Source organism: Schistocerca gregaria, chromosome 4, assembly GCF_023897955.1.
Source record: "Schistocerca gregaria isolate iqSchGreg1 chromosome 4, iqSchGreg1.2, whole genome shotgun sequence".
NCBI lineage: Eukaryota > Metazoa > Arthropoda > Insecta > Orthoptera > Acrididae > Schistocerca > Schistocerca gregaria.
Window position 1 is genome coordinate 402654608 of NC_064923.1, and position 12905 is coordinate 402667512.

The 12905-nt window shown below is 39.4% G+C and overlaps 1 protein-coding gene across 4 annotated transcripts in view; it reads right to left on the minus strand.

The window, feature by feature from the left end:
* Nucleotides 1-12905, minus strand: part of LOC126266710 (leucine-rich repeat-containing protein 59-like) — a 78386-nt gene that overhangs the window by 39662 nt on the left and 25819 nt on the right. For all 4 annotated transcript variants that reach the window (XM_049971160.1, XM_049971158.1, XM_049971161.1 and 1 more), the window contains one exon: nucleotides 10787-10846. In XM_049971160.1, the coding sequence (XP_049827117.1) occupies nucleotides 10787-10846 (60 nt within the window). The remainder of the gene's footprint in view (nucleotides 1-10786; nucleotides 10847-12905) is intronic.

A 12905-nucleotide genomic window follows, 5' to 3' on the forward strand; every position in this document is an offset into this window, starting at 1 on the left:
AAACAACAAATCAGCAGTTGCATGTATCTGACTCGTTGTCTTCTCATTAAGCCCCCTGCTGCTCAAACCTGCTACAACAATAATAGGAAGTGGTATCCAGGATGTTCACATCAGATTGTTCACTAAGCATATGCCCACTCAGTGCCCGCATAAGGAAATGCAGAATGCGAAGAGCTGTAAACAAGGACATGCAGTATAAGTTTGCAAAAGCAGCACAATGTCATGCCACCAATGGTACAGCAGTGTACAGATGTTACAGCCACATTTGAAGACCTACACACAGCAACCTCTCTCCCCCACTTATAATAAACAACAATTCAATAAAACTTCTTGCTGGTACCAATTCAGTGGTAAATGAAAAAAACCTATGCTCTTATTGGTTCTTTGTCTCTATAGTTGATATCACAAAGGTTACAATCCTACGGAAAGCACCACATACTTTTACACAATAACATTGATAGTGTTACAAAAATCAAATGGCTCTCTCCATATTTGTAGTGACTGTAAATAAACTATAAAAGGACGATCAGAGATTGACATCTATCCTGCTCCAAGGCTATAGGAGATCACGTCAATACTATTAGGTGGATTCATAGTCACCAACACACTATTTGGATTGTACAGCTACAACAGGCTGCTTTTAGAATTGCTACAGCACCAGAAATTTTCCAAATCTTTTTGGAATAGCCAACTCAAAACATACTGGGTACAGTCAATTATCTAGACGATATATTAGTAAGTGGTGCAACAAGAGAGCAACATCTTGCCTACTTATGTTTACTGCTTTAGATGCTACAACAAAATTGACTAAAGCGCAAATTATTTCCAGAGGAGGTGGAGTGCTTAGGCCAAAACCGAAGTAAAAGACCTGGCCAAACTTAGCACCATCACACATGCATCTAAAACACTCACTTCAGCCCAGATAAATTACTCACATATCAAAAAAGAAGCATTGGCTATCATATTTGGCATCTAAAAATTCCATGCACTCCTTTACAGCAGAAAATTCCATCTTATAAAAGACCAAACACTATAAATCTCCTTTTTCGGTACTAAGAACCACCTTCCCGAAAACAATAGCACAACATCTACAACACTAGGCCCTGTCACTGCATCTGTAATTGGGAAGGATAGATCTGAGGATCAAAAACACATTCATCAAGGTTGGCCAGAACACAACACACCCATTCCCTTCCAGAGTTTTGCACTTGTGTTCCTCTAGAAAAAGGGTCCAGATGTCACTGGGTGTAACGATGCTAACAGTGGACAATGACAATAGCCATGTCATTATCTTGCCGCACTGTATCACCGAGTAGTAAATCTGCTGCACGTCGAAAACTGGGGAATGGCACATGTGAAAGCATGCACATGGCAGCAAGCCTATTGGTCTGGCATCACACAGAATATCAAGTTGACAGCCTGCTCCTGCGAGACTCGCGTATCAACCCAGTCAGCATGGCCGTAACAGTTCCATGCTTTGCCAATGCCGCAACACCCATGGGAATGCAACCAAGACTTTGAAACTTCCTGACAGATTAAAACTGTGTGCCGGACCGAGACTCGAACTCGGGACCTTTGCCTTTCACGGGCAAGTGCTCTACTGTTGCAATGGCAAGGTACAGATGTGGAACAGGACACACTTCCTGGACACTACAAAGCAACACTGATACAGCGGCATACTCTGGCATCACTGGCTGCAACACTGGGACCTCTGAGAACTCCTGAGACCTTCAACAAACCCATGCCATCCCACCCACTGCGCCTGTTACATGCTGGGCACAGAGGTTTGGACTCTCACTTTTGGGAAGGTACCAGGTTTTATCAGAACCATCCGGAGATGACAAATGTCCCCTTGGAGCCAGCTCAATACAACTTCATATTTCTGGTGGATTCACATCCCCAGGTTCAGCACTGTAGAACTGTTCCCCATGGAATGGAACCCTTTTCTACTCCAGTACCACTGACTTCCAGAACAGACCGACAAACCTACCCCAGCTCCACCTAACTCTGGCAACAGCATCCTGTCATCAACAAAATGAAAGGATACAAAAACATTGTGTGCCGAGACAGACAATCAAACTCACACAGCAACCACAATATCAACAAGGCCACTTCCAATTCTACAGAGTGATTAAAGGGTGGAGAGATGCTATACCTATGTCATCTGGCAGATGTCAATATCCCATCAAAAACTCCTCTGGCCTCCTGTAAGAGAAGCCAGTGACAGGGTGTATATATATGGACAAGGAAAATAAATTCCCAAATTTTACCTGGATTTCCTGGTTGAAAATGCACTTTCTCCCAGGTGAAAATACACTTTTTCCGTTTTAAGTGACAGTATACTTTTCCTCGGCACTGTAAAACTTCTCAGTCCTTAGAACGTTTATGGTTTTCTACACAGGCGTAGAATTTGCTGGCACTTTAGAAAACGAAACCCAGGAGGAATAAAAACATGTTTTGGAAAGATCTTTGATGTGCAGCAACATGTACGCTACATTGTTTCGTGTTACGGAGGTATAAATTCGAACTCTACCAAACAGTGCATGTTACTTTCCGAAGCAATGAAATCGAGATTACGATGGGCTTTTGTAAGCCAGTCATGGCTCATGTCACGTGATCTCACCAGCTGATCACAGGACACGTGATGTAGTCAACCAATAGCAAGATCACTCTTAAGTAGTGTGAACACACAAAAAAGAAAAGTTCATGGTTTAAATTAATACACACAGTATTGCTACAACAAAATAAAGCTTTCATAAATAATATTGGTCTTGAAGATTAATAAGCTGCAAGAGAAGCTAAGCTTCCACATATAATGCTGATCTTTTTGCATATGTTACACTTTAAGATACATCACACAAATGTGCCAGTAAAATTTTTAATAACGACGTAAATGTCTGATCTTCTGGACTAGAAATTCTTCTAGATGGTTGTCCTCAAAGAGTTGATTTTTAAATGAGAGTCGAACGCTCTGTGATTTAAGAAATTCATCTTACATTCTTGCACATAGTCCATCTTGCGTAAAAGGAAATTTACTTTGAAAGTAACATTTTTCAAGCCACCATTTGCAATATTTTCGCGTGACCTGTTAGAAACTGGTTTGTTTCAGCAGTTGCCAGAGAGAGCCAGATAACAGGAATCACTGTGCCTGCGCAGCTACGATGACGCAGGAAGCCTGCATCTTTGTACGTGTAAAACATTAAAAGATCCTGCATTATGTCATAAAAGAAACAAGACATCAAAGGATACTTCAAGAGCATCGGAATTTCGTGAACCATACTAAAATGCATAATTCGGCTTAAAGTGCACAATCGTTATGTCCAGATTCGGATGTAAATTTTCTTGAGTACCAGTACTGTATTATCTCATGTTTGGTTCTTTATTATGGCATAATGCCATACAGGCTAGAAGATGGAAGTGCACTTGAAATGCAAGTTGAAACTAGCCAACAGTGTGAAATTAAGCACTTCATTTCAAATAAATTGACTGCCTCTGCGCAAAAGATTAATAAAAGCCGAATCGTTTTAGCAAACCGACTGTCAGAAAGGTAGAAATAAAATCTCAAACTAACAACATATTTTAGCATTCTGTAATTATGCGAACCTATTTTAATTCGTTTGCTGGCTCCCAGCCACAGAAATCCGTTTTGTTTTCATTTAATGTGAGAGCAATAAACGAAGAGGAAACAGCAAATACACTAAACGTAAGCAGAGGTCACTACAGTAGTACAAGTTTATATGCCAACTAGCTCTGCAGATGATGAAGAAATTGAAGAAATGTACGATGAAATAAAAGAAATTATTCAGATAGTGAAGGGAGACGAAAATTTAATAGTAATGGGTGACTGGAATTCGAGTGTAGGAAAAGGGAGAGAAGGAAATATAGTAGGTGAATATGGATTGGGGCTAAGAAATGAAAGAGGAAGCCGCCTAGTAGAATTTTGCACAGAGCACAACTTAATCATAGCTAACACTTGGTTTAAGAATCATGAAAGAAGGTTGTATACGTGGAAGAACCCTGGAGATACTAAAAGGTATCAGATAGATTATATAATGGTAAGACAGAGATTTAGGAACCAGGTTTTAAGCTGTAAGACATTTCCAGGGGCAGATGTGGACTCTGACCACAATCTATTGGTTATGACCTGTAGATTAAAACTGAAGAAACTGCAAAAATGTGGGAAATTAAGGAGATGGGACCTGGATAAACTGAAAGAACCAGAGGTTGTACAGAGTTTCAGAGAGAGCATAAGGGAACAATTGACAGGAATAGGGGAAAGAAATACAGTAGAAGAAGAATGGGTAGCTCTGAGGGATGTAGTAGTGAAGGCAGCAGAGGATAAAGTAGGTACAAAGACGAGGGCTGCTAGAAATCCTTGTGTAACAGAAGAAATATTGAATTTAATTGATGAAAGGAGAAAATATAAAAATGCAGTAAATGAAGCAGGCAAAAAGGAATACAGACGTCTCAAAAATGAGATCGACAGGAAGTGCAAAATGGCTAAACAGGGATGGCTAGAGGACAAATGTAAGGATGTAGAAGCTTATCTCACTAGGGGTAAGATAGATACTGCCTACAGGAAAATTAAAGAGACCTTTGGAGAGAAGAGAACCACGTGTATGAATATCAAGAGCTCAGATGGCAGCCCAGTTCTAAGCAAAGAAGGGAAGGTAGAAAGGTGGAAGGAGTATATAGAAGGTTTATACAAGGGCGATGTACTTGAGGACAATATTATGGAAATAGAAGAGGATGTAGATGAAGACGAAATGGGAGATACGATACTGCGTGAAGAGTTTGACAGAGCACTGAAAGACCTGAGTCGAAACAAGGCCCCCGGAGTAGACAACATTCCATTAGAACTACTGACGGCCTTGGGAGAGCCAGTCATGACAAAACTCTACCAGCTGGTGAGCAAGATGTATGAGACAGGCGAAATACCCTCAGACTTCAAGAAGAATATAATAATTCCAATCCCAAAGAAAGCAGGTGCTGACAGATGTGGAAATTACCGAACTATCAGTTTAATAAGCCACGTCTGCAAAATACTAACGCGAATTCTTTACAGACGAATGGAAAAACTGGTAGATGCAGACCTCGGGGAGGATCAGTTTGGATTCCGTCGAAATGTTGGAACACGTGAGGCAATACTGACCTTACGACTTATTTTAGAAGAAAGATTAAGAAAAGGCAAACCTACGTTTCTAGCATTTGTAGACTTAGAGAAAGCTTTTGACAATGATGACTGGAATACTCTCTTTCAAATTCTGAATGTGGCAGGGGTAAAATACAGGGAGCGAAAGGCTATTTACAATTTGTACAGATACCAGATGGCAGTCATAAGAGTCGAGGGGCATGAAAGGGAAGCAGTGGTTGGGAAAGGAGTGAGACAGGGTTGTAGCCTCTCCCCGATGTTATTCAATCTGTATATTGAGCAAGCAGTAAAGGAAACAAAAGAAAAATTTGGAGTAGGTATTAAAATTCATGGAGACGAAGTAAAAACTTTGAGGTTCGCCGATGACATTGTAATTCTGTCAGAGACGGCAAAGGACTTGGAAGAGCAGTTGAACGGAATGGACAGTGTCTTGAAAGGAGGATATAAGATGAACATTAACAAAAGCAAAACGAGGATAATGGAATGTAGTCAAATTAAATCGGGTGATGCTGAGGGAATTAGATTAGGAAATGAGACACTTAAAGTAGTAAAGGAGTTTTGCTATTTAGGAAGTAAAATAACTGATGATGGTCGAAGTAGAGAGGATATAAAATGTAGACTGGCAATGGCAAGGAAAGCGTTTCTGAAGAAGAGAAATTTGTTAACATCGAATATAGATCTATGTATCAGGAAGTCGTTTCTGAAAGTATTTGTTTGGAGTGTAGCCATGTATGGAAGTGAAACATGGACGACAACTAGTTTGGACAAGAAGAGAATAGAAGCTTTCGAAATGTGGTGCTACAGAAGAATACTGAAGATAAGGTGGATAGATCACGTAACTAATGAGGAGGTATTGAATAGGATTGGGGAGAAGAGAAGTTTGTGGCACAACTTGACTAGAAGAAGGGATCGGTTGGTAGGACATGTTTTGAGGCATCAAGGGATCACAAATTTAGCATTGGAGGGCAGCGTGGAGGGTAAAAATCGTAGAGGGAGACCGAGAGATGAGTACACTAAGCAGATTCAGAAGGATGTAGGTTGCAGTAGGTACTGGGAGATGAAGCAGCTTGCACAGGATAGAGTAGCATGGAGAGCTGCATCAAACCAGTCTCAGGACTGAAGACAACAACAACAACAAGCAGAGGTCACGTGGAAACTATCCACCTCCCCACTACAACTCAGAGTGATCTGTGCATCAGCCCCAGATCTATGATATATTTCCGAACCAGAGAAATTTAGATAGTGGCGCCCAGGCACACATCTGTAGCCAGAAGCGGGAGAAGGTCCTACTCATACGCAACTCAACTGCGCATGCGCAAGAGCCCGCCAGCAACTGCTCAAATGAATCTAATGTAAACAGCTGTCAAGTCACGCTCATTGGAGGCAATATCTTGTTAGGAAGCACTGCATATTCTTCCTAAAGCCTTAGGCACACTTTGGTTGGCAGACACCTGTATGGGCACTGTGTTTTGTTGTTATATATGGCGCATTTCCTTTCCGACTTAAGTTTTATTTATTTATTTATTTATTTTTTCCGTTCATGTTTTGTTGCAGCAGCATTATTCTGCAGAAGTGGGATACAGTAATATCCTTCATTAGAGTGTTGGTTCTTACCAGTCAAAATCACAAAAATTTAACTGATAACTAAAACAATGAAAAATTCCCAAAATTCTAAAAAATTCCCCGGGTTTTTCCCGGTTTTCTCCCGGACGAAAAAATTCCCAGGTGTTTCCTGGATCGTATACACCCTGCAGTGAGCTATCGCATGGGCCTGGCCATTGATGCCAATCCACTGCAAGGAACTTCAAATCGTGCTGTCCTTAGGTCTCTTTCTTGCTCACACTGCAATTTTGTCACCTAGCTGGTTACTGGATTTCCACATTTTGGATTGCTGTTCTTCAAATTATTGATGGGTTTGCTTAACCTTGGACTATACAGATTATTATCTTGGTGTGTTCTACAATTTACCATGGCTTGGTGTGGACTGGAATTGTGAACTATAAAATGATTATAGTTTATCCATACTTTCTATGTAATGAAGTGTATGAGTGTAATAAGTAGTGCATCGTAGTGTGCTGGAAAACTTTCTCACACCATAGATTGATGTGGCTGATCAAGAATGCTGTACAAATTTCCATGCTGTACTGCAACACTACCTTAATTAAGATTGTCACAGTAACGGATTTTTAAATAATAGAACTGTAGGTGGACTTGATATATTCCATTAACACACATTAGTACTCTTGTTTTCCCACTTTAAAGATCTAGAAACTTCCACTAGCACTGCTGAGAAATGAATCTCTTTGCCGGCTTCCACTTTCAGCTCTGAATTTATCATTACTCTGATGAAGTGTAATGGAAGCTGTGAGATTTAATATTTCCATAATTTTACTAAATTTCTACAGGCAAATATCAGAAATGTTACTTTGAAAGGGAACAGCCGATATCATTCCCTGCCAATCTTGAATCCCAAGTTTGGATTCCACCTCTAAGTACCTCATTCTCAATGAGAGGTTAAAACACTAATCTTTCTTCCTTCCAACATAAAACAAATAAATACCTATTTCTCAAGGGCGATTAGTTGAAACATAGTCAAAAGTTTTCAAAATACACAAGTTTCAAATAAAGAGGTATTTTGTACTCATTCTAAAATTTTGTTCACAATTTGCAAGTTGCCCACTATGCTATTTTGATTTCAAAAGACAGTTGCTCCTTTAACAATAAAGGTATAATGTTGTAGATTACTAGCTGTATAAACCAACACTTAATACCTACAGGCAAATTAGTATTACCACAAAGGTAAGCCTAACCATTTACAGCAATCTTTTAACCCTTTTCTACACTGTAATCTAGTAGACAGTCGAACTTTGCGTTTACGTTCCCCGATTTTACTTTTTTTCCCGATTGTATGTCATAAATTTGTCATCCCTGTGAAAAACCCGTAAGATTCATGGTAAAAATTTCCTATTTTTATGTTTCTCCCTAGTAAAATTTACTCAATTTTACATTCTTACTCAACATCTCACTTGACTTTGTCAAATTTTCTTCCTATTGACATTTGATGTAGCTGAACGATTTATAAGTGGCACAAAAGACAGACGATTCACACTGTGGGTGGCGGTGGAGTTAGGTAACATTATAGGCTGTTGCGGAGAAGGGAGATGTGAAAGAGAGTAGATGCTGATGTGATCCACGGTTAGCGTTAACAACGCAACTTGCGGCATTTAGCTTCACAGTTTATGAATGTGTTAGTAACAGGAGAATCTCAGTTGTAGCAAGAACTCTTTAGGGGAATGTGTTTGAGGTTGTGCATCATGTGAAATATTTGTGACAAGGAAGAATATGAATATTACTGCTTATCATTTCACTTGCAGCAATTTAAGCTATCCTCTTAGGCTCCTGCCTAACCACACACTGAAATCATTGCACATTTGCAAATAAACAGGCAAATATTTATTTCATCCTTTGTTCCCTACCCAGAGAGAAATGTTGAATGTCATTGAATACTGCAGAACCTATTGTATTACAATCATAATTAATGTGATAACATTGCTAAGTTGGAAAAAAGAAAATAATAATAATGCTGGCATGCAGTGAGTTGTGAACTTAATAACGTCTAATTCGGCTAACTGTGACTTTATCCATTATGCTACAGTTTGCTCATCTGTATTTTGTATTGTGAATTAGTTATCATAGAAGTTTTTGAAACCTTAAATTGTTGATGCTTTATTAACTGGAATTTAATGATAAGTGCAAAAAAATTTGTAATATGGCACTTTCAATGCAGTATTGTTTTGAGATGGCATACTGCACACACGTCACACACTACAATGGAAATGAATAGATGCCCACTGTTCAGCCAGAGTTTGTTCACAGGTGCTCACAATAGTCGATAGTTGAAAGCCCACCAGTGCAAAAGTAGTGTGAAGCTGCGTCCAAACTTCCACTGGAAACATGTTTCTGTTAAGAACATTATTTCCTACACTGCTTCACATATGTTTCCGTCATTGTTTCTTGTCTATGTTTGTGTCCAAACTTGCAGCAACATTTCTCAATGTATTCGCATCATCTGCAACGCTATTTCTTGTGTTGTCTGCCATGTCATGTCTAGAGACAAGAAACTGTAATATGTACTGTTGCATTATTAGTACTCTAAGGTTAATGGAAACAAAATGAAAGACATCACTGTCATTCATCCTTTTTTTATTTATTTATTGTGACTTGTGACCTGAAGACCATAAGCATCTCTCAGTGTAACATAGTTTTACAGAATAAGGTTACATTTATTAAAGAATTTTGTAATTCGTTTTTATCTATGGTATTATTTTAATGGAGAGTTTGTATTGTAGTTGGTAGATAAAATTAGTTTGTATAGCAGTCAGTAGATAAAATTAGCTGTTGTCTGAAATCAATTTGTTGGTTTGCATACAGTCATCATCTTTGGTTAGTAAAAACATATTACAGAACACCTGGTGTGAAAAACTTGCTACATATGGGACTGAATATGGAAGACAGCACTAGTTTTCATAATTTCACTTGGATATCACCTAACAATTCCGAATTTCTGGCAAATATGGTATCATCATTACCTTTAAAATAAATAAATCAGGAAAGCAATTACAACCAGACATGATGTTAATTTTTTGTTGATAGGAGATTCACTCCAGAGCCTTGAGTATTATTTCACATTTTGAACAACCTTATTTTCTTTTTCTACGGAGTCTTTCTCAATATTCTATCAAATGTAGCTGCAGTTTTCTGCTGAGTCGTTTATGAAAGGGCATAAAGCAGCGGTGTGCAATAAAACCCCAGTGCAGATGACCCATTCACAGGTTGTGCACTGCCCTCTGCTGGATTGCAAGCAGCAATAATTACCACTAACTGTTGAGGACACTGCATCTTGCATCAGAAGATGTTTCCAAATGGTGTTCACATCAAGTAGCTGGACACATGTTTTGAAAACATGTTTCAAGCTTAGCGTGTATGCGGCTTGAACTCTGCAAGACGCAATTACACCACCACTGGCTGCAGTAAGAAAACACACATACGTGCATGTTAGATTCTGAAGCCTCTCACTGTACTTCATAGTTTTCGGTTTAACTCACCATGTTCATCAATTTTTACTTTTTTCTGGGTTAACACAAAGGACCAAAAACACATGTTTTTATGTATAATTTGCTGTCATAGCATGTCTGTACCCAGATACCTGTTTCAATTTTTTGATGAATTTTCACTTGCATTTTTTTAAAGAACTGATGAAATTCATTACCACAAATTATTGTATAAACATTGTATTGTGCATTTACTTTCCTCCACTTATACAGGTTTTATACAATGTATTGGTGAGAATTACGATTTTTAAATATATATGCCAATTATATATGTTTTTGCTCGTGTTTTGGGGGTTTTATCATTTTCCTCAGTTTTGCAATTTTTAAGTTTGGATCCCATGAAAACATGAAATAGAGGTTTCACTGTAATTAGTATGTATGAAATTATGATTACTGTATCAGAAACATGGCATCTTATATAATTGTAAAGCTTCTTAAATATACATAATTTACAAGAATACAGTAAATCACATTCAAGTACTGATTATGAATCTAATATTACACTTATGTATGAGGCACTTACTCCCAGTGTTGTAATCCTATTATTAGAAAGGTCCAATGATGTTGCCTTCTTGATTTGTGCCTGGAAGAGAGAACATTTTAAAACAGTTTGTATGTAGAAAAACAATTACTTTACTACCATCTGTTCAGGTCTCAATGCCAGTTACATTAACTACCACCACTACAGAAAGTGCACAAACTTCTTTCCATAAATAATGAAACCATACAAACAATAATAACTTGGAAATGCATAAAACAATTGAATCTTGACAACATTTGTTTCACAAGGTGACAATTCATGTGTGTGACATTTACAATTAGTAAATTAAACAGAAACAGTTTGTTTGCAGCCACAGCCCTTACACTTACTGTAACAGTACTGCTTGTCCATGATAAGCGGTGGTTGTTGGGAAAGGTAGGAGGGGTATCATGCCCCTGCATCAGGACTGCCAAGGGGAGAGGAGCAGTGGGGGGAGGGGGCGGGCAGCTATTATTTTAATTTTTTATAGTTTTAGGGCGCAAAACAGTTATGGTTGTAAGTGTCCATTCTGTGGCTTAGTTAAGTGTAAAAGCAAGAATTTAAATCAGCAGCAATGGGATCAAAACTCCAGGAAGAGGGAAACTAAAAACGGAAGGAAATCTTAGAAAAGTGCTATTGAAGGGGGGTTGTTTTCTCTGAAAAGAGCTTAAAATGACTGATGTCATCTCACTAACAATTATAAATTCAAAGACGCAATCGGCTGAGAGCACATCATCTACTAAAAGAAAGATGTATCAGGCAACAGCTGTAAATGGGAGCGTAGTGGATTAAAATAGGGCCACTGAAGTAAAAGGTGTCTCACTATCCATGACTGAGAGCAGACGGGACAAAGAAGGCCCAATCCGCAGTCTAGTTACAATTACCTCCTCCCGACGATGAAGCTGGGAGGAAGAGGTTTTATGTTCCATAATTTATCATCCTGAAGTGCAGACTAATGTGTGTGCCATAATAGGGCAACACAACGACATGAAACACTCTGTAGATCACAATGGGAACCATGCGAACAGTGGGCCGAGAAATAGAGAGACAGCAGCCTTTGCCACCATATCGGCTGTCTTGTTTCTGCATATACCAATATGCCCTGGGATCCAGAGGAATGCCAGAGATGCCCCCTAAGTGGACCAGGTGAGGGACAGGATAAAGAGCTTGGAGGTTGAGAAGAGAGCTGAGCAAGTCTGAGCATATAACATACTTCATCCGCTGATGATGACGGATGCATTGGACAGCCTCGAGAACAGCGTAAAGCTCTGCAGTAAAAACCTAACATTGGTCAGGAAGCCGAAATCTAATAGGGGTGTTGTCAATAATACAGACACTCCTGAAAGCAAAGATGGTCTTGGAGCTGTCAGTGTAAATAAATGTGGCATCCTCCATTTGTGCACATAGAGCAGAGAGCAGCAAAAGCCCAATGATAAACTATAGTGGCGGGGGTGTAGGGTACTATCTTTGGGAAGCTGACAAAGGTCATGGAAAAGGCATGTCCCCTGGTGAAACCAAGATGCCGTTGTAGCCCCATTTGTCAAGAATATATTAGGAAATTGGAAGAAAAGTGAATGTAGCAATTGACGGAAGCGGACTCCCAGTGTCAGTAGAGAGGAAGAGCTCCCTGCTTACCCTACATCCAAGGAGGCATAAAAAAAAGGGCATGGGTCAGATGAGCAGGCACGGAAGACAGACAGATGACTAGGTAAGGACTCAGAAGGACAGTTTGCCAATTGGAGAGCAGAGGTTCAGCAGTCTCAGTGTAAAGGCTCTCCATAGGGCTAGTGTAAAAAGCTCCAGATGCTAAATGCAATCCACGGTGGTGGACAGAATCTAGACGCTGAAGAATAAATGGCTGTTCAGAGGAGTAAACTAAGCTTCCATAGTCCAATTTCGAGCGGACTAAGGCGTGACATAGGTGGAGGAGGACCACTCGGTCCACACTCCAGGAGGTACCACTCAAAACACAGAAGGTGTTGAGGGATCACAAACAACAAACCAAAAGATATGAAATGTGGGAAGACCAGCACAGTTTTCTGTCAAACATTAGTCCCAAAAATTTGGCGAAGTCCGCAAATTGAAGGTCAACAGGGCTTAGATGTAGGGAAGGTGGATAAAA